The 23,229-nt window shown below is 37.3% G+C and overlaps 1 protein-coding gene across 1 annotated transcript; it reads right to left on the bottom strand.

The window, feature by feature from the left end:
* Positions 1 to 206: 206 nt before the first annotated feature.
* Positions 207 to 18,433, bottom strand: LOC127638506 (inhibitory synaptic factor 1-like). The gene is made up of 2 exons (XM_052120062.1): positions 17,327 to 18,433; positions 207 to 4,462 (listed from the first exon to the last, which is right to left on the bottom strand). Exons 1-2 carry the CDS (start codon positions 17,471 to 17,473, stop codon positions 3,860 to 3,862), a joined length of 750 nt encoding a protein of 249 aa, XP_051976022.1. The 5' UTR covers positions 17,474 to 18,433; the 3' UTR covers positions 207 to 3,859.
* Between the last annotated feature and the right edge of the window lie 4,796 nt (positions 18,434 to 23,229).

Raw genomic sequence — 23,229 nt, forward strand, 5'->3', positions numbered from 1 at the left:
TGCCTGTGGCCTCATGTCTATATGGCCAAATCACAGCTGTGCTGATATTTAGTACAACGGCACTCTTTGCTCGATTGATATTGTTTCCCAAGCTGATTCATCAAATTACATTATTACAAATAGTAGCTATTAATTGTGAGCTTACAAAAACATGGACAAGATTTTAGAAACACACATTTTTATTGAATAAAGAGTCACATTTCCTCACACAAAGCATTATATGGCTTCAGAAGACTTGGGATATAGTACACAATGTGAACAACTTTTGTGGTACTTTTATAATGATTTTTACCTTTACAGAGCTTGAAAGCTGCAGGTCACCATCCACTTTCATTGTATGGAAAAGAGCATCTTGGACATTCAGCTAGATAGCTCAAATGTGAAAACTGAATGTGTTTCAAGCAGCATAAGGGTAAGTACACTCTGAAATGTGAACATTTGTAGTTGTTGCCTCACAGAGTTGTAACCTTATTTTACTATTTCTTCCTAATCTGACCCTTAAAATAATTTTCATGGGTGTAATCTAATGTAGTCAGAGCAATTCTGTCATATTCATTTTTTATTATTATTATTGAATAAAAACCAGTTAATCTAGATATTTCCACATGAAGACCTTTTTGGTTACCTTACATTTTAAAGTGTAGACAATGACAAAAATATTGTCAAAGTTTTTGGGTGGACTTCCCCTTTAAGACCACAGCCTATCTTCCCTTTTATTTTTGTTGAAAGTTTTATTGGCCTGTGCTTGTATAAGGGATGAAAAGGCATCCCATAAACTAGAACTGTGTGGTCCCTTAATGGCAGTTTCAATTATTGGCTTTTTATTGTAGCTGATTGCATAACAGCTGTCTCCAGTTGAAATGGGCCTGAGGTAATGCTTTATGATTGAGACTCTAATTAAATGACTTCACTCACACTGACAGATGAACTCCGTTTACGACCTTGTGAGTTCTTTTGAAGGAATGTACTCACAGTGTTAGTTCAGATATAGCATGGATAATGCCTTTGTCATTATGGACAGTGAGTTTTTCCTCTTAATTCATTTCCAACACTCTAATATGATTACATCTAATATGATGACTCTGCTAAAAAAAATGTGTCCTTATAAAACAGTTTCTTTCTTTATTTAAAAAAAAAAAAACTCTTTCATTTTAAAATGAAAATGTATCAGCCAATGATTCATTATCATGTTCAACTAAACGCCTTACAAAAATGTACTATGGTAACCCTAATCTCATCCAAAATACCACAGGTACTACAGTTGTTAGTGGTGTTTGTCAAGGTAATTATTATTATTCCTTATATTTTGGGATTTGAACAAATGATTACTTTTCTAAGTGGTCTAACATGTGATGGTAAATTAATGAATGAATAAATGCTAAATTTATATCGCTTATCTATACACTAATAGCACTTGTGCATAGTATAGGGGGGGACTCTCCTCAACAACCACCAGTGTACAGCATCCACCTGGATGATGCGACGGCAGCCATTGTGTGCCAATACACTCACCACACACCAGCCACTGGTGGAGAGGAGAGAGTAGAGTGATAGAGCCAATTCATGGACAGGGATTATTAGGAGGCCATGATTGATAAGGGCCCATGGGGTAATTTGGCCAGGACACTGGAGTTACACCCCTACTCTTTGCGAGAAGTGCCCTCAGATTTTTCTGGAATCCCCTTCAAACAGTGTCAAAAGCTACACCAAATGTCTTTTTGTGCTGGTTTTGAATTGTTTATGTATGTAACATGCACTAGACGGACGTATTTGACCACTGCGCTTCCTCGTTTTTCAGCGTCTCGTGCAGGAGCGCCATATTTTCAAGATGCTTACAGCTAACAATGTTATGTTCTACAAATGTTTTCCTAACATTCCCATTAGATGGTGAAATTCTGGAGACGTTCAAAACTTCCATTTATTTTATGTTTTAAGAACGTTTTTTATATTATTATTATATTAATTTTTTTTTCTAGCAACGTTCTGGAAAACGTTTGAAAATGTAATTTTTTTTTTACAATGTAGTAACTTTTAAAGAATGCTCCACTTACAGTGTATGAATAAGGCTGTAATGCTAACGTTTTGAGAATGTTTATCAATGACAGAAAACATCGAAAGAACCTTCAATTAACGTTACTGCAAAAACATTTGTTCATAACTTTGAGAGAATTTTTAGTGAAAGTTAGCCACAGTTCTGAAAATGTTCCCTGTTAGCTTCTACTTTTAAAAACACGTTTCAAAACAACTGTGTTCTGTTCTATTTGTTGTGCTGTGTCTATCTTTTTTGAACATGCTAGACCAAGAATGGTCAGAATGGCCCCTAAAGGTCAACACTTACTTCGGTTGTCCGCGTGCTGCTATGTCTTGTGCACAGTGCGCGTGATGTAAATTTTGTCATACGCACAGTCTACAAGTACTGTCCGCGTGCAGCTCAATATGTGTGGATATATTTCATCTAATAACCTAATGCCTATAAGCCTGCCAATGCTTATCTTATTAAGACGCGAATCTATGTGTCATGGCCAAAGCAGACCATACCGTGCAAGCTGATAGAAGAAAACTCCCAGCATACCACCTGAGTGTGAAGTAGTTGTCAGAGAAAAAAACTCTTGCAGTGCGCTGCAGAGAAACCAGTTGCAGAACTGATCCATTTTAATTTTAGACAAAGAGAAAGACGCCAGATAATTGGCTACCTGATAACAAGTCAGAGAACCAATTGGCTTACACCATGCAAACTGGTTGGCTTGTCATGTCAGATGAGCTAACAGATAACAAGTCATGCACCAAATGTTGCATGGCTGAACTTTGGTCATTTACCATGTATTCTAGTTTACCGTCAAGGTTTATATTCGGGTGGAACAGTCCGGAACAGCGTTCCAGCACTTCCGATTCAAAAATAAAAAATACTGGCAGTTTGTTTGTCACTTCATTCTATTTCCTGCAGGCAGGCAGGCTCCAGTTCAGTTATTTATTTATGAATTCTGTCTCCATTTAGCGAGTGTCCTCACTCAAAAACACCTTTAAACCCTGTTAGGGTTATGTTTTACAGCATACATCCAATACACTGGTACACTTTCCTTAATTACTGTCCTGATGAGAGGGAAATTATAAAAGAATTATGTGGCTGCTACATAGGTTTATCCATCAGTTTATTAAAAATGTAACTGGGTTTTCAGAAATAACAGCCTAATTTTGAAGCACATTATTTATATTACAGTAACTCCTTAGGGAAGTGTACCACCCGCTTAATTTAACTGTATCTAGTTACTGCGCACTGTGGGAGTGACTGAAACAATTCTCACTTGTTAAGGGGCCTGGAATGATGTTAATGATCTGTGGACATACATGATTATTTTAATATTGACATAATGCCTCATAATGAATCGAAACACTATAAATTGTTCTTTGTAAACTCCATGACAACAAAAAGAGATTAATTCATGAGGAATTGCATTAAAATAAGAATCAACATAAATATTTCATAAATACAGATTGCACAGTTTAAAATCATTTAAAATATTGGATCCCAACTGGTGGGTAGCGACCCAAAAATGGATCACAGGTCTGCTTTAATAGGGTCAAGGACGGTAGGAAAAAAAATTGTTAAATGCAAATAATCGTGCATTGTTAGGATAGCAAAGAATTGGTATATCAACACTTAGCATATCTTTTGTTGTTGATGTCAAATGTTGTGTGTACTAGGCCAATCAATTAATACATTTCGATGTTTGATTTTAAGGACTTTTCGCTATTGTAAAATAAACAATGGTACTGAGTTGGGAACTGAAGTATCCCAAAGCAAAACCAGTTGAGAACCAGTGATTTAAAACAAAAAAAATGTGGGATGCTTGCAGAAGGTTTAGTATTTATTGTCACTTGAAGACCTTTGCTTGGCTGGAATGTAAGGAAAATGTGTTTGTGTGCTTTTATCTGAAACAGTTTGGGTACTGCAACTACGAAGGGCTATTTTCTTTGAGTCCGGACTAGAATAAGTCTTGCGAGTGGATCTTGGTGTCAGAAACCGTGTAGGTGATGATGAAAACACAGAATCGGTGGACGAAAGCCTTGATGATCTCAAACCACCTCTATCTTCATTATAATCATCATCACAGCATAATGCATGGTACGACTTATCATAGTATTGGATTGATCTCCCAGATCCAAAGAGCCAGGAGGCTTTTGGACTGTTTGATGCCCTTAATGGTCCATTCAGGGCAGGTAGGTCTCCACAGCTTCGTCGGAAGAGGTCTAATTCTCGATTCTTAGCTGTGGTTGGTTTCCGGACTTTGTCAAGCAGAGGATTGTGACAAAAACAGCTGAGGTCATGGTTGCTGGATAATGTCTCAGTATGGAAGAGGTCACCCAATGATCTCCCATGATCCTCACTGCAGCACACCATGGACAGGTCATCTTCTAGGTCAAGGTCAATATCAGATGTCATTTTGTCAATCTGAGCCACAACCTGAGTGGAAAGAAAGTCAAATAAACATATGAAAAGGCCCTTATAACAATAAATGAGTTTTAAGATATTAATAATATATAATAAAAATTGAGAAACTGTGAAGAAATAAAGGTAGTTCAATGGTTCTTTACAACTGACTGACGATTTAAGTTAATTTAGTGATTAATTATGTATTTTGTTTTAAATGATGTGTTAAAAAATTAACGCATGTTTCAAGAGCTGTACATAAATTCTGTAATTAAAGTACATATTTTCCTACTATCTGAGCAATTCCAGCTTGAAATGTATGCCACTTTGTTTTTTTACAGGCAGTCAGTGCGGCAACAGTGAAAGCCAGTCACACAGGACGCATTCTTAACAGCTGCACGAAGCACAACAGAATGCAGTAAAATAATTTTTAAAGTGTCATCTACTTTTAACTGGACACAGCTTCCTAAAAATGCAATGTTTATGTTTCTGAAAACCAGTGAGATTTGCCAAGGGCATCCGTCTGATGGATATGTACATAGACCGACAATAGGAAAGAAAAAGAAAACAATATGTCACAATATAATGCTTTATTAACATTTTAGAAACAAAGCCTTCCACAGTTTAAAGATAGAAATACACTAAAATCGCACCGATTCAAGTAACATTAAACGTTTCCCAAACTCTAAGTAAGAGTTTGACATTAGCATACAGAACCTGAAGCACCTTTGGCAGCGATTACAGCCTCAAGTCTTTTAGGTATGATGTGACAAGCTTTGCACACCTGGATTTGGGGATTTTCTGCCATTCTTCTCTGCAGATCCTCTCAAGCTCTGTCAGGTTTGATGGGGACCATCAGTGAACAGCCATTTTCAGGTCTCTCCACAGATGTTCGAATGGGTTCAATTCTGGGCTCTGGCTGGGCCACTCAAGGACATTCACAGAGTTGTCACTAAGCCACTCTTGCGTTGTCTTGGCTGTATGCTTAGGGTCATTGTCCTGTTGGAAGGCTGAACACATTTGCTGCGTTCAGCTTTCCTTCAACCCTGACTAGTCCCCCAGTCCCTGCCACTGAAAAACACCCCCACAGAATGATGCTACCACCACCATGCTTCGCCGTTGGGATGGTTTGTGCAGGTGATGAGTTGGACCTGATTTCCTCTAGACATGATGCTTGGAACTGAGGCCATACAGTTCAATCTTCGTTTCATCAGACCAGGGAATCTTTTTTCTCACAGTCCGAGTCCTTTAGGTGCTTTATTTGTCTTGCACTGACGAGTGGCATCCGTCTGGCCACTCTGCCAAAAAGCCCAGATCGTTGGAGTGTTGCAGTGATGGTTGTACTTATGCAAGATTCTCCCATCTCCACACATGATCTCTGGAGCTCAACCAGAGTGACTATCAGGTTCTTGGTCACCTCTCTTACCAAGGCCCTTCTGCCATAGCCACAAGCCACAACACCAAAACATATAGGAGGCAACTTTTGCACAGGCAAGCACCACTCACATGATATTCCATAGTTTTTACTATATAAATGTTTGTATTTTGATATGGTCTGTATGTTTCTGTGCATAAGCCATAAATTAATAATAAATATATTTCTCCTTTCCATCTTTATCCTTCCATCTATTTTCCAGTGTTGGGGAAGCTACTTTGAAACTGTAGTTTGACAAGCAACAAACTACTCATAATTTTAAGTAGTTAAGCTACAGTCAAGGTACTCTTTTGAAAAAGTAGTTTGCTACACTACAAGTTACTATCAAAAAGTAGCTAGCTACATTGAAGCCACTTAATGAGGCAATATGTTTTATTATATTACTATCAATCCAATAATATTAATAACAAAATTTACACTAATGACATTTATTAATGTATTAATTAAATACATTTAATTTGTTTAATTAAATGTATTTAATATATTTAATGAATAGTAACATTAATACAGTTAATAATGGCCATTAAAAAATATTTTTGATACTATACTTGTATACTACTTCCCTAAAGATCAAGATCAAACTCTCCTTTGGCTGGCATTTTTTGTTCTTGTCACATAATATTTAGTGATAATATGTGAATAAAGACTTAGGGCTTGTTTTTCCCCTCACCTGGGTTCATGCTCATTGTATTTTCTGACTTTTTTGCCATTGACATACAAGTGCCAGCTTTACAGGTCACATACAGATGTTGCTCTACATATATTTGTTCACTTTGTTCAGGTCCAAAAAAAGTAGACGGATGGTCATCCTAGATTGTTGCATAATAATACAACCCATAAATGATTTCTTTTTACCAATCATTTTATTTAATTTACATGAAAATAATAGTTAATTAAATGCTAAGAAATGGAGAAATCCAATAGTTCTGCATGATAATAATTATTATGAAAATTATAATTATAATTCACTCGCTGCTCCCAATAATGCACAGATGATGAGAAGTGAAATAAACATATTTAAAACAGAAACAAAATCCCTCAAAAGGCAATAATATATTTTTGAATTATTTTATTTATATAATAAATGTAAATATGCTGTTGTGTGATCTATTAAGAACAAAGTGTCTGAAGCATGATCTGTTTCATAGAAGTATAAAATGGTGTTCTTTTATAATTTTCAGATTTACCTGCCCGTGTACATCTTGTACAGGTAAACAAACTGTGGTTGCTTGCTTTATATTACTATTGGACAATCTCTTCTTATCCAAGTGAGCTGTAATAAGCTCTCAGTAGATTACGGTAATTCACTAGTTTTGTTTTTGATCTGCCATTACAAAAGAAGAAGACGATGCTGTCTGATTCAGATCAGCAGACAGAAATATGCTGCCAGATCGTCTGACATTTTGCTGGTAAAAGTTTGGCTTCCATGCAATAAGGAAGGCTATTAGTTATAATCGGACCATCATGATGTAGCGTTTGGTCATGCTACATCACTACTTGCTGGAAAAAGTATTTTGCTACTGGAAAAGCTTCTCTGTTTTAAAAGCAGCTGAACTACTGTCAAGCTACTGAAAAATGTAGTTAAGTTAGTAGCATCGCTACATGTTGTTAGCTACTCCCCAACACTGCTATTTTCCTTGCATCCACTGGCATCACAATATTTCATATCTATTTGTGCTGAAGTTAAGTTGTCCTCCCGCTGTTCCAGTATCTGCAACTTCTCAACCATACTCAAAATCTCAACCATACGCTAATCAATATTCCACACAATAGAGGCAAAAAACCAAGCACAGAAGGAACGATCATACAGAGGAGGCCTCTTTGATCAAAAAGTCTGTCTGTCAGAATTTAAATATGATATGTGTGTGATGAGCATATATGGGGAAGTATGACGCAGTTGCTGCAAAGATTTAAATCCTTTCCCCAACACATGGCTATCCTCTGTGGTTCATTAAGAGCATCTTTTCAATATTACTCAGCTCAATACGTTATTTATGATGCACTTATGATTTATTTGTTTAAATCCTTTGAATTGTGAAGATAAAAGAACTGCCTTTGAATTAAAATGTAAGTTATTGACGATGGCTATTTCTGTTATTCAGTGCCTTTGATTCTGATGAGCTCAATGCTTTGTTGGTGCCAAATGCACAATTTCAGAAGTTGTTCTGTTGTGAGTAATGTAGGGGGTAACTAACTAAAAGTAGCAACACTACCAAATTACAGTAACTAATGTGACAATAGCTCAGCTCTAGTGTAGTGAGTAGTTTTTCCAGTTACAAGCTACTTTTCCCAACGAATAGTGGTGTAGCTTTAGAACCAAGCAAACTGAGGTAATAAAATATTCCTGGTTAGGTGTTGATTTAGGGTGAGATTGTCTGTTTTGTTCACTTATCATTTATCTTTTAGGACGCATTTGGTTAGGTTTAGGTTAAAATGTAAGGTTAGGGAGATACGTTTTACTCATTAACCCTCCTATGTTATTGATAAAAGGCACCTCACTTTGGTATTCGTGGTCATTTTTGACTGGAAGGGTCAGATGTGTAACCTTTTTTTATGATGATGATAATGATAATACCACTTCTTCCCTGAAGTAAGAACAATAAAATTGTGCATTTCTTTTGGGTTTTTATTCTATTTTGATCTTATTTACATGTGAAGTAACAACCAGTAGATAGACTTACTCTGTAGTCTGATGGCTTGTTATAACTTAATTTTATATTTTAGAACAAGATATGCATTTGGATATATATTTAGACATTATCAAACTATTATTTGTCAAAGTTTAGCATTTTAAATTGATTTGAAGTGTCAGTTTTTGCAGTGCATTATGCTTGCGATCAAACCTGTCCATGGCATTACAAAGAGAAGTATTTTTTTTTTTTTTTTGCATGTTCAGATGGCAAATGGAGGAAAAGTCACCAAGTCTTGTACTTCTAAGATAAAGGAATTTTTTATTAAATGAGGAAAATGTATTTCGGTCAAAAATGACCGAATACCATAGGAGGGTTAAAGTATCCATCTAACATTCACTTTAAAAACACTGTCTAATTATAACATAATTTCACTAACTTTTTCCCCAATGCAGATGAGCAAGGACTGCACAAACATTTCAAACTGTATTTGTGAATTTATTCAAATGCAGCCAAGTATGATAAACACTGTGCTCAGAGATAGAGTTATGAGAGACATTCCACCGAAAGGATCCTGTCTCACGTGGTCCTGTGCCCTGTGCTGTTCTTCCAGATACTTCATGTTTAATGCATTCCTTCCATGCACATACTCACTGATCAGATATCAGAGTGCTGCTCGACAGGGCAGTGAGTCCACCTGATAAAATTTATATATTTTGGAGGGTGGTATGAGACAAGAAAGAGACTTGCTCACCTTGCAAAAAAATTAATAAAAAAATGCTGACATTTGGAAACTCCCTAGCAGTTACTGCAAAATATAATAATAATAATAGCTACCCAGATAGCCCAGGTACATCTCAGTGATGTCTGTTTTAGATATTTTCATCTGAAAAGCATTACAATCTTATTAACATCTGCTAAACATCTTAAAAAGATCAGATTTACATACATTCTAAATCATAAACATCTCAAAAATATCCGCTGAATATTTGATTGACTTCTGAGACATTATTATTATCACACATCTTATAGACGTATTGCAAATGAGCAAACATTCTGTGTTTTCCATATTTAAAGACATCAACATCTGGTGTGACACGTGGTACTATCAGGGTAGTGCTCCTGATGTGTGTTGGACACTTATTCTCACTGTAAACTTATGTAAACATATCAACCATATCATTCAGTCTATAAATGTGTTATTAGTAGTGATTTTGGTAAAATAAAAACATTTTAAAAAAACAAGTGTCATTGGCAAAACTAGAAGAAACTAGATCTTAAGTAAAACTGCCACAGGGGTGAATATTTTGCCCCTAAAAAAAACACTATTATTATTTTGAATTCCAGTAATGAGAATTATATTTTTTTCACATTCAGTGAAACAATGTTTAATGTTAATTTATTTATTTATTTGGTTAGCAGTCTTGTATAAGCTGGATAATGAGCAGTCAGACGGTCATTTTTGCCAAATTAACACCAACTCAAACAATTGTGCAATTCAGTTGATTCAAGAGATTCTGCAGTTCCTTTCTTCTTGCATAATAACATAATTTTCAGGGCAAATTAATATTTCATGTCCATTTATTTATTTATGTGGCATGTCAGTGTAATAAACAGAATAATTAACAGTCAGCCACTCGTTATTGCTAAACAAATCCCTTCAGGGTAATCTAAAGTCCTGAAACTTTGTTGGGAATTATTTTATTTTATTTTGCTAGCTCTTCATTATTCCTTACATAACAGAAGTTACAGAAATGATCTATAACAGAACGTCTATTATTAATAAATCCCATTAAATGTATCCATGCTGTATCTGGTATTGAAACACAAAAGTTTGAAAGACCAATTATGTAATGTTCTGATCTACAATCTAAATCTAATCATGTGAATGGTGCAGCGAATCCCACACCATTCTAAAAGTTTTTCCAATTTGTCTTCCTTGCAGAACCCAGGGCCTTGAAGTCTAATAATTGCCAAACCCTCCCAGAAGGCTTTAAATAGAGAGTATTATAGGAACAAAGTGAGTCTGAAAAAGAATCTGACCAACATAAACTTTTCTAGGAGGAAATCTGATTTAAAGCATTAAGATACAGACACATCACCACCCTCCTGGATCCTTTAGCAAGTGATTTTAACCTGCAGTCTAACTGGAGATTTCAAAACATCTTGGGCAAAACATCAACAAGTTTCTATCCTCATGTATTATGCATTATGTATTGCTGACATACTCAGTATTTGCCCTGAAAATAATAATATTTAATTAACAAACATCACCATTACTTTTTAGCAGTGTTGTGGGGAGCTAGATTTTGTCAAAATAGTGTACAGTAATGAGCTTTTTCCAACCAGTTTTGTCACGTTATTGTTTAACAGTTATAGTAAACAGAAATGTGCAACTTGTATTTATGTCAGTGCTTACATTAATTTCTCTATACAAAAATATTCTTTATTTTAGCTGTACAATTGTCTACAGTATATTATCCTTTTAGTCAGGGTCGTTTCTAGGCACAGGGAATTGATATATAAGTGATATAAGCAGCCGCTTAGAGCCCCCAAGCCACCAGGGGGCCCTGGTCAGCAATCTGTTCCCAATTTGTATTTTAACATTTATCCCAGTGCAGTGCTTTGCCCCATAAAGCAATACTATAAACAGTGGCGGAGCTAGATGGTGGCCAGGGGTGGACGTGGCCATCATGGACTGAAGCCTGGCCACCCCACTCACAATTGCCATTTTTGAGCACAAGACTTAACATGTACTGCCCGAAAATTTCTGTGCCACCACAGACTGATCGCTGGCCGCCCCTGCCCAGCCACCCCTGTGAAAAACACCTGGCTCCGCCCCTGACTGTAAACCTGTTTTTAAAAACTGAGAAATTATCCCAAACTGTCAATAAACATTATCTTGTAATTACCCCAGAAAAAATCCTTTAAATGTGAAGTAGTAAGTTCACTTTTGTTAGTAACTTGTGGTGTAGCTGACTACTTTATCAGAAGGATAGATTGACGGTTTTAATATCTTATCATTTCAAAATACTTGTGGAGTCAGTTTGGTAGCTTTTTGCTATTCCCATTAACAGTTAGTAAGCCTTTCATTTTACAGTAGCTTCCCCAACAATGTTATTTACACCAGTGGTTTCTGCAGCTGTACGGTAGGACTGTGCGTATCATGAGCGCTTCGGCTGAAATATTTATCAGAATATTTCAACAATCATGAAGTGTGTACTGTGGCTGTTTAAAAGAACTAATGACCAATTTGTGAATGAATAACTCCTTTGAGTCGGTTCTTTTCAGTGAACTGGCCAAACAGGCTCGCAAAACTGTCTGAATCGATTCGTGATTCAATACAATTCGTTCAGTGCTCTCTCACTGAATCATTTGGAGCGGTTTCTCACACAGTAAAACAGCATCGGGATATTTACTAATACAGAGAACAAACAGCGCTGAATACAGTGGAAATGTACCAGCAATCAACTGAAACAAATGTCTGTCTTTTTGAGAGGTAACTTTGAGAAACTTCAGCTAGTGCTGTGTCACGTGAACAAGGGGCTGTTCAAACGGAATGTGCATCCGCTCAGGCTGTTTTTCAATCGTTTTCCATGTAAACATTAGCTAGATCAGCATCACGTTTCATTGTGTTTTCAGGATCTCTCAAGGGAACGCTGTATTTTTAGACGCTTGGGTAAAAAGTCAATTGATAAAAATGCGTCTCGAGACACTTTCGTTCTGCTCTATTCTTTGTGGTGCGTTTTGCTTTTTAGCGCGAAAACGCATCTGTCTGAACGGTTACTGGAAGAAATGCTTTAGCCAATAGTTACATGAATGCTACTCATACTCAATAAAATAAAATAAAAAAGCTTTTATGCTGAATCAGAATGTTATGCTTTGGTGTTGTTTTTGTAACAAAGCATGCCCCCGTACCCCCATAGATAAAAGGTTGTATAAGGTAGATTTCTGTGCGTACCCCCATGATTCATACTGTACAGGTTTGGATAGCTAAAATAGTGTTTCATGTTAAAATAATTGATATCTTTTGTAATTATACCCTATATTGATTACAATTATTTGAGAAGGGCCTATACAATAAGAAGTGTAATGGATACACACACAGGCAGCAAATAATTTGGGAATCGTGACAAATGTCCAACTGTAGTCCAGCGAATGTGAGACAGCCGAAAGACAGATGAGCGTGTGGCAAAACTAATAACCATAACAAGATGTCAGTAGTAACAATAAGGCTCTGCTGCAAGGCTTGATTGACAGATGGAGGTGTTAACTCAGGCAAGAGTGGTAGAGCTAACGGTAATGCCTAAACTTGGCCAAGGAGACAAACGAGACAACTCCAGAGGAGCTGTGACAGAGATGAAAAGACAAATGCCAGTGCAGGACACTCATAGACTCGGGGACAGTAATGAGGCGAGAGATTAATTAAGTAAATGTCCTCTCACATAAGACTGAAAGCTGCCTCCCAACACAAAGGGTGATAACCACAAAAGAGACAAGACATTGACAGGTGAGAAGATAAGAAAATTGGATTTTGTGATGCTTCTGTGCATGTCGGCTCATTGTCTGATTCGCCGGCTGATAATTAGGCATCACAGATGACATCTTGCTTGTGTGGGATGTCACGGCGTATGTAGGCGGGTGTTATCCTGCAAGTCTTTCCCCTTGTTAATTTATCTGTCGGTTACTGTTTGGGTGACAAGCTGTCTAATGAACAGTCCCTGTGTTGACGTATCATTGGGACATTGCTTGTGACCTTGTGTGTGTCTGTATATAAGCTGTACACATTGTGTTTGTGTCTACTGGTTTGTGCATATATGGTTAGCAATCATTTAGTTGTAGCTTTAAGATCAGAAAGTACTCTACGCAAGTGCGCAAACACAACTGCGAATACTATGTCAATGTACATACTTTCAGGCCAAAGTATACTCCGGTTTACTTTCCGCTATGCCCCACGCACAGTGCACATGGCATAAATTTTGTCATCACCCAGTTTTTCTAGACACACGGACAGTCAAACCTGTGGCTGTGCCACAATTTGCACTTGCTCCTCCCATTGACTGAACTAACAAAGCATAACAAAGCATTCCTAGCGAGCATGTGTCGAAAGCATCCAGGCTAGCGATCAGAAAAGTATACTTTGAAAGCCTGAATGCTTGATCGTAGACAAGATGAAATGACACAGGGAAAAAGGAAGTACACTCTAGCCTTAATTTGTTTTTGCAATACTGTGGCGATAACAAACTTGGGTACTCAAGGGGGCAATAGAAATACCTTCAATGCCTCTGCAATTAAACTGGATTTATCATTCAGGTAGCCAAATAGTTTGCTCAACAAGATTTTCTCCAATTTGTTGCTCCGCTATAACAGTAGTTCTCAAGGCCGTGAGATAATGGTTGTTCTTTCTTTCTGTCTTAATTTTGGATATGTTTTCCTTAAAATTGCATGCATGTCTTGAGAAATTATTTACAACACTGAATACTGTAATAATCATTTATAAATATTTTTCAACGGCAAGAATCATGGTCAATGGTATTGGAAACTATTGGAGCACCTAGCCGCACATCTTATGGTAATGTGTTTATTATGAGCTGTCGAATATTAACAGTTGTTTAATACTGTTTAATATTAACAGTTGTCAGTACCATTTAACAGTAAACTGATAGGCTAGGAAATTCACACTAGGGGGGCATTTACACAACAATGTTTTCAACTAAAAACGGAAAACTTTTTATCCGTTTTGGCTGTTCGTTTACATGACAACAGCGTTTTGGGGCCTGAAAACGCAAACTTTTGAAAATGGGTTTCAAAGTGCAAGTTTTTGAAAACAATGCCGTTATCATCTCCGTGTAAACATAAAAAAACGCAAATTTGTGAAAAAGATGACATCATGCGCACGCATATTACTAGGCATGCAAGGTAGTTCTTCAAAACAACACGCGAGACATTCAAGACTACAATGGCGGACAACAGGACTGTGTTTGTTCTGCTCAAGATTTTTAGTTTATTGATGCTTCTCCAGCAAAGTAATTGTAGTAATAATGCAACCTCATCGTCATTCCAGACAAAATTATTAGATGCTTTCACCATCTTCATTGTTGTATTCACCACTCTGTGGAAGAATGCTTATGTGCGCAGGCACATAGTGTTTCTTTACAAAGTGACATTGCCAACTACTGGCCTGGCATGCATAATACTGCGTTTTTAGTTGTTTTCACTGATCCATGTGAACGGGAATCGTTTTGAACACGTTGTTGTCTGTATGCTAAAATTTTCAAAAACGCAAAGGAAAAACGTTTCCATTTTTAGTACATCGTTGTCGTGTCAACGTAACCTAAAATAATGACATACCTAATGGAGACATTTCTTATTTCTTATAATTGTGTGTAAATTTTGTTATTAAGTCATTCAAAAATATAGTTAACCATGGTTTTACTAAAGTAATATAGACCTTTTTCACACTCCGGGTTTTGGAAAGCAGAAGTAAACGTTTGCAGGGTAAACTATGACAGCGTTGAATGGGAGTGAATGGAAGATCACTGCAAATATTATTTTCACTTTCCCATTTTCTCCAAGAACAAAAAATCCACTATTACGTTTGAATGATTTTCCAGAAGAGGAATAAAATAGAGAGCGGTAGATTAAGACAGATGGAAGAAGATGCCAAATTTACTGTCACTCTCTCAGCAGCTGTATTAGAAACCCCCTCGCAGCTGTGTTAATTCTGTTTTTGAAACTAATTCCAGGGTAACGCCCGTTTCACACATACTCCGTTTGCAGTGCGTCATGCGGTGCGTATTTTGTTCCGTACCCATGTTAACAGGTTAGAGCTTTTACACTGCACGCGGATGCAGTCCGTCGATCCGTTCCAGTTGTGGTGTGTATACAGCAGTGCAGTGATGGTTTACGGACCGAGTCTATTTTTGCTGTGCTGCACCGCACTGAATTAAAGTGGCAGCGCATTGTTCACATTAAAATAGACATAGATTGACAAGAAACTGTAATAATTTCATCATATACGCATAATTTCAGTTAATGTGTTCAACAGTTACTAAATTACAGAGTCAAGAAAAACAAAAAAGTATAATTATAGTCCCAAAAGTTGCAAAATGCCATCATATATGATTTTTTTTTACCCTAAATAAAGACAGAGTGAACCCAAATGCGTCTCATTCTTCTCCTTCTTAGCAACAGATATAACGAGATAGCTTTTCTTCTGTCAACAACTCGAACTACATGTAAAACAAAGAATCACAATGATTAAAAATTATTTTCATACTGTTTCAATGACTTAAACAATGTCAAAGTTAACGTTTGAATTTAAAATCAAAATTACTTACTCATTTTTTTATTTTGTGGCACACAGTAACTGCGGATCAGTAGCGCACTGCAAACGCAGCATATGTGAAAGCACTATAGCGCGTGCTGCTCCTGCACCGCACACGCACCGCACACGGAGGATGTGTGAAACGGGCGTAATATTACACAAAGAATAATGTTATGAACTTACACTCAATTTTGATCATATTAAAAGTTTTCTAGATTTACACTGATAAATAAGGATAAAACGCATCACAGTCTATGAAAAAGGATTATTGTAGTAGTAACCATGGTTAATTGTGTGGTAACTATTGTTTAACTAAATGCTATGGTTAAACTATAGTTACTGTAGTATGTTTACACTTGCTCATGTTCATAAACAGTGATTGTTACAGTATTATAGTAGCATATGTTACTATAACCTGCCCAAACTCTTTAAAAATTGTTTTTTACACAGTGTATTAAAGTATTCCATCCCAGATTTGTATGGCTTTATTTCTACTGCAGAACACAAACAAATATTTTTAGTAGAAAATTTCAGCTCTCTAAGTCCTTACAATGCAAGTGAATGGTGTCCAGAAATTTGAATCTCCATAAGTGCATTAAGGCAGCATAAAAGTAATCCATAAGACCCCAGTGGTTTAATCAATGTCTTCTGAAGCAATATAATATGTGTTGTGAGAAACAAATCAATATTTCCCTTTGTACTATCAATCTCCACTTTCACTTCCACAGTCATCTTCTTTTGTTTCGTTATCTTTTTTTGGCATTTCACATTCTTCTTGCATATCGTCACCTACTGGTTGGAGCTGGTCAAAGGTGGAGATTTATAGTAAAAATTGACTAAAATATTGATCTGTTTCTCACCCACACATCATATCACTTCAGAAGACATGGCATGGATTTAACCACTGGAGTTTTATGGATTACTTTTATGCTGCCTTTATGTACTTTTTGGACCTTTTCAGATCTCGTCACCATTTACTTGCATTGTGAGGACCTACAGAGCTTAAATATTCTTCTAAAAATCTTTATTTGTGTTCTGCAGATGAAAGGAACTCATACACATCTGAGATTGCATGAGGGTGAGTAAATGATTAGAGAATTTTCATTTTTGGTTGAACTATCCCTTTAAGTAAAGTCTATTTGTCTGTGCCATTTCCATGTGTGGCCCTTAAAAACAAATGCACACGTAAAAATGCACCTCCCACTGCAGCTCCCCCAACTTAAATCATCTTCCCACGGTCCTGGTAGTTCTGACTGTAGGAGACATTTGCCCGATAATGCTGAGAATTCAAGAATTCATTCGTTGCCATCCCTGCTCTTCGCTGTCCTGGATGACCAGGGAGTTTGCCCAGAGCAGGACCATACTGCCAACACCAAAAGATGCTTAAATTGTGTACAATCAATAAAGTATTAATTCAGTATTCAAGTTAGTATTCATTTGACTGAAGTGGTCCTGACTTATCTATCCCTTTAAAATTCAAAACAGCCTTAAAGAGTGTCCTTTACCTCCCGGAGGTCTTTCGCCACATCCTTGAGCTCGGTTAGAACTTCTTCCAGCTGCTCCATGACCATCTTAATGTGCCTGCGGATCTCTGCTCTCCGGTCAGGGTTCTGGCTCAGATCAAGGGGTCCTAGCAGTGCGCAGTGAAACATCCTTCAAAGGGGGACGACAGCAGCAGCGGCAGCCAGGAGGAGGGGACCGGACTCCGGGCTTCATGTCTGAAGACCCCCACAGTGATTTCTGGTCCTATATGAATGAGAGACCTATTCTCAGGTCTGAACATCTTAAAAATTGTTGTTCGGGGAACTTCTGATGTATGAAACTCAAAACTTTCAAAATCATTCAGTCTAAGAACATCTAGTATCTCAAAATTCAAAGGAAAAACTTTCAAAAAGGAAGAAGGCATCAACAAAATAGAAAATCTTCAGCAGACATACTCCAACAAAATCTGTTCTCAATGATGCTTTGATCTATTCTGTGCAATATTAAAATTTAATCAATTGTTTACATTTTTAACATGAAAGAACCTTTGTCTTTAAAGCAGACAGAAGATAAATAAGTAAAACTCCCCTTTGAGCTTCTAATTTGAGAGTTTCTTGGTGTCCCAGTCCCACCGAGATTTCAATCCATCGCCTTATGTGGGATATCTGTCAGTCTTTTCATAAGTTCTCTGCAAATAACTGCATTTATTCAAAATCTTATACCATAAAGTATATTTTTCATTGAAGAGCAATCATTATCAGTAAAAGAGCCATCAGTATTTGACTTGAAAAAAAAATATATCCAGTAATTGGGCTGAGTATAGTAAGAGAAAGTCACATTGGCAATCCAGTAGAGAGCTGGCAGAAAACGAACGCATACTGTATGACACCTGAGAGGACGAGACAAAAATTCCTTCTCTAAAAACGATCCTGATAGATCCCATCACTCTGAGAGAAGGAGAGTTCTGGACATCCAGTTCAGATCACCCATCACTGAAATCATGTAGAATTTCAGTAGCTTTCTTTCAGTAGCACCTTATGGCTTTTCTGGCTTCAGTCCAGGTTTGAATGCCATTTGGGTTTATTACTGCTCCATATGTCTATAAAAAGCTTCTGCGGAGTTCGCCAGGCTTTTTGTTGTTCGCCCTCTGTTTTCCCTTGGCATGTAGCATTCCTTGTACCCAATTGGAGCATACTCAGATAACACTAGAGATGGATACATGCTTAACACCTCTGTTGCAATCTCGTCCTCTATCATTCATTTAATGCTCAAGCATTAATTCTTAGGGAACCTCTCCTCCCTCCCTCCCTCTCGCTCTCTCTCTCTCTCTCTCTCTCTCTCTCTCTCTCTCTCTCTCACTCTTCCACATTCACTCACCCTCAAACACACAATGATTTCTTATCTTCCCCTTTACACGTTCTCTCGCATTACTCTTCCATCCTCTTTAAGAGTTACTACTGCACATAAACCATCCTTTAGTCTTGCATACTCTTATCCTGTCACTTTCATCTCTCTTCTCGCAAACACATACATTTATGCACACTTCCAATCTCACTCGCAGTTCAAATCTTTACAAGCACTTGCCACCTCAGTTGGGAAGGCAAATTAATTCAATTCAGCATTGCAGCGCAAGCTCATGAATCGTGAATTAGACGGCTCTGCAGCAATAGAAGGGGACCCAATTATCCCATAAAGAATGGTGTTGAATAGAAGGCAGACCCAGGTACATCAGGAAACCGCTTTCCCTCTCTCTCGTACCACAATTATGTGGGAGAATCGCCTCACCTCCTGTATTCATTTTTCTGTTGCTCACTCCAACTCGCAGATTGACTGGAGGACTGTGTCAGCAACTTTGAAATTCTAATTTACGTGCTCTATAATTATTCTTCAAAACATCCTCAAACAGAGACCCTCATTATTTCAAAGGTGTCTTTGGTGAGAACTCTGATGAGAACAACTGGGGAAAAAAGCAAACATGGTACAAACAAAAAAAGCAATTGCACACGTATTCAGGCTAATGGTTCTAGTGTCAAAGCCAAACAATGATCTAGAATAACAGGTACATTTTGTGAAAAAGGAAATGTGCAATTAACAAAGAAGAAAGACCTGAAAGAACAGGTCTCGCGTCAAGGTTTTCTTATTATTTTCTTTTTAGAGATGCTTGCTAAGGCAAGAACCACTATTATTGTTCATACTTCGGGATAGTGATTTCAACAAACCTCTAATCCTAAATATTAAACTATGGTGTATAAATCATCTGGTAACTATTTGTGCTACAAAAACGAACTAGATAGGTAAAATTTGTCAAGACAATGTTGGCTTAAATAGTCTTAAAAGTTATACATTTTAAATGTTGAATAGTCCTTAAACTCAGTCAGACAGACAGACCTACAAACATTAAGTCAGACATACAGACAGTGCATTACTAATTGGTTACTATGGGGTTTTTTTAGTTTAGTTTTTTTGGCATTGTTAGGGTGTTCTAGATAGTTGTTTGGGTGTTGCTAGATAGACAGAGTAGCTGGGTTTCCATCTAAATGTTTCTTATTTTTAAGCGCATTTCTAAATATTTGACTCGAGAAAATACGAATCACTGCACGTTTCCATCCTCTACGTTATGTACATTATCTTGAGGGAGCCTACCTTGTCATGATGGAGCAACAGAATGACCTCCTTGCTTCAGGAGAGTTTTATTTGTTTTGTTTGGAGCAGTTGAACCTTGTTTCATTAAATGCTGCCAGGAGATGCCAGAGAATAAGTGTAATATCTGATATAATGAGGGCTGAAGTGGCTGCAATGCCCATATGCCGCCAGCCACCGCATACCTGGGAGCACTTACACTCAGAACTGTCTGGCGGATTAAATGGACTCACTTTAAAGACCAGCTGTGGGGTAAACACTTCCAAATCTCAAGGGCTGTGTTCAAAGAAATGTGTGCTAAGGTCAGACTTTTCTTTGGGCCATTCACATCAAGCTTTCGCACATTCATAACACGTACACGAATTGTCAAAACACGTCATTGTTTTGCGAATAAACAGTTTCCATCTCCTTAGTGTGCATATTAACTAATGCGAAACTCTAGAAAATCCACCTTTTCCTAGCGCATTAAATTTGAAGCAAATTTTTAGAGTTTATTTGCATATCAAGCATGTCCATTCAGGATTTATTATGCACAATTTCAAAATGCGTATAAAAATAGTTGGATGGAAACCTGACAGAGTCTTGGACCATTTGGTTCTGTCAATTCAAGTAAATGGGAGTTTGGGGATTTTCAAGTGTCCATTTAGGGAAGACCATCATTTTAATCAGTTAGAAATGTCGTAGCTGGGGCCTGGGTAGCTCAGTGGTAAAGACACCACCAGTGAGGGTAGATGCTGCGGTGGATGAATGGGCCTCTACACGCGCTATGTCTCCATGGTAACACGCTCAATGAGCCACGTGATAAGATGCACGAGTTGACTGTCTCAGATGCGGAGGCAGCTGAGATTCGTCCTCCCCAAACCGGAGTGGTGGTGGTGTAGTGGTCTAAGCACATAACTGGTAATCTGGTAATCAGAAGGTCGCAGGTTCGAGCCCCACAGCCACCACCATTGTGTCCTTGAGCAAGGCACTTAACTCCAGGTTGCTCCAGGGGGATTGTCCCTGTAATAAGGGCTCTGTAATCGCTTTGGATAAAAGCATCTGCCAAATGCATAAATGTAAATGTAACCCGGATTGAGGCGAGTCACTACGCCACCATGAGGACTGGGAATTGGACATTCCAATCCAAGACAGAACTGACTAAAGTTCTGTGCCAATGTTGTAGCTTTACAAGGAGTTACAATTGATCATTTTGGTCTTAAAACCTAAACCAAGTCCAAAGAATTACAGTATTTTGGCTTGGAACACCCTAGCCACCACCTAGCAATGCCCTTGCAACCATCCAGAACACCCTAACAACTGCAAATTAACACACTAAAAACAACTCAGAACACTTTAGTGAACAAAACCCTTACAAAATTCGAGAGTTCGTGGCAAATTTGCCACTCATTGTTTTTACATGCTAATGAGCTTGTTATTCGCCACAAATGTTTGCCAGAAGTTTGCAGCTCTTCACTGGTAGTTGTGTAGTATTTTTTAGCAAGTGCTTCATGGGCAAACACTATTCACATTTTGTTCAGAAAATGCACTATTTTTGTAGTTGTTGTTTAGATGCTTGACTGACCGATTTGAATGACAGAACATTTGTGGGCCCTTTACACTTCTGCTCTTTTCTTAAAGTGCTTCATTTTATTGAAAGTGGAACTCAAGATTAAATGCTAAATTTAATTTCAGATAGAAATAGAATGCTAATGCAATCATAATTGCATGCATGGCAATTTATGCTTGCACTTAAGATTGAGTCCTAGTTAAAGACACTATTAGTGTGTGTGTGTGTGTGTGTGTGTGTTGATCATGAAAGGATTTGTTTTTACTTTCAATTGACTGAACACTTGTCCATGAACCACAAGGGTAACTCAGAAGATATATTGTATTACACTTATCACACACAAATGGTGCTTACTCCTTGAAAACAATGAAACAGAACAGTTATTGGCTTTATAAAAAAATTCACTGCATAAAAACATTTTACGATTATTGTTTGAACTGAAAACTTGAAAGTTTCATAGCAAGGTCCCTCTGTCAATAAAATCAATATTCGCTGGTTCTGTAAAAAGAATGGAACTTGATTCGGTACTAATGTTCAGCCTAATTCACAGTATACTGTATACTATAAATCAGGGGTCACCAACCTTTTTGATACTGAGAGCTACTTCATGGGTACTGAGTCATACGAAGGGCTACCAGTTTGATACACTCTTCTGAAATAACAAATTTGCTTATACATTATTAATAATGTGAAGACTCTGATCACGTTAATGATTTCTCACAATAATTACCAACAATGACAAGGTGGGAAACAGATATCAGTATTCAGCACTTTATTTCTATTTATCTCAGTAATTGTAAAATGTTCAGATGATCACTTACATTACATTTCTTAGGAAAAATGTCCCATTTTCACTAGCCGCTGACAAACCTTTTAAACAAATCATGAACTATGTTGCACCATGTTTCAAAAAGTTATCAATTATGTACATTGTAATGTCTGTAATGTAGTGAAAAATCTTAAATATTTTTAAATAAATCTTGTCACATTTTTAACTAATGACCAAATCTGCTGTATTTTTAATAAAATAATAACTGTTACATGTCATGAACACACATTTTAAATTGAACAATTCTTCAATATTTTAATTAAACTTTGCCATGGCACTGACATGTTGCCACTGACATCTGGTATCATTTTCTTTGTTAGTGGGAAGACTGTTGTTTACCATTGTATTGTAATCTGGTGTGTAACTTGACACTGCAACTGTGAGTATCTCATGTGCATCAGTGAAGCGTGTTCTGTGTTTGTCCTTGATGAAGTTCATGTCAGAAAATGCTGATTCACATAGATAGGTAGAACCAAACAGGCTGGCAACCTTCATAGCTGCTGTACACACACACACCACTGTACTTCTCTGTGTCAACAAGGCACCAAAAGTTTGGTGCAGCCTGGTAGGCTTTGAGGTGGAGGTCATTTTGCATTGTTATGATTTCAATCTCCACCTGTCCAGCATCAAAGTTGAACATTGTACTTAGTTGCTCAGCAAAGCTTGTTGTGTCCACATTCATGAAAGGATTGGAAATGAATGATACACATGGCTCAATCTTCTCCTTCTTCTTGATCAGGAAATGCGTAGCTCTAAAAGAGGCTTCGGTTGCTTTTTGTGACTGAAGGGTGAGGGTCGAAATCCCTTGTCTCTTCAAACTGTTAGGGGTATAACATGAGTTTTTCGCCGGCCTTGTGAAAAAAGCTTGTTGTTTACCCAAAGCTGTCTTTAGCTCAAGGGCTTTTTCT

This window comes from Xyrauchen texanus, chromosome 46, assembly GCF_025860055.1.
Source record: "Xyrauchen texanus isolate HMW12.3.18 chromosome 46, RBS_HiC_50CHRs, whole genome shotgun sequence".
NCBI lineage: Eukaryota > Metazoa > Chordata > Actinopteri > Cypriniformes > Catostomidae > Xyrauchen > Xyrauchen texanus.

Bases quoted from the DNA above. Each gene is read 5' to 3' on its own strand.
- LOC127638506 (XM_052120062.1), bottom strand. From the start codon at position 17,473: ATGTTTCACTGCGCACTGCTAGGACCCCTTGATCTGAGCCAGAACCCT. The intron at 4,463-17,326 runs GTAAAGGACACT...CTTTCCACTCAG, and splicing joins TGGCGAAAGACCTCCGGGAG to GTTGTGGCTCAGATTGACAA.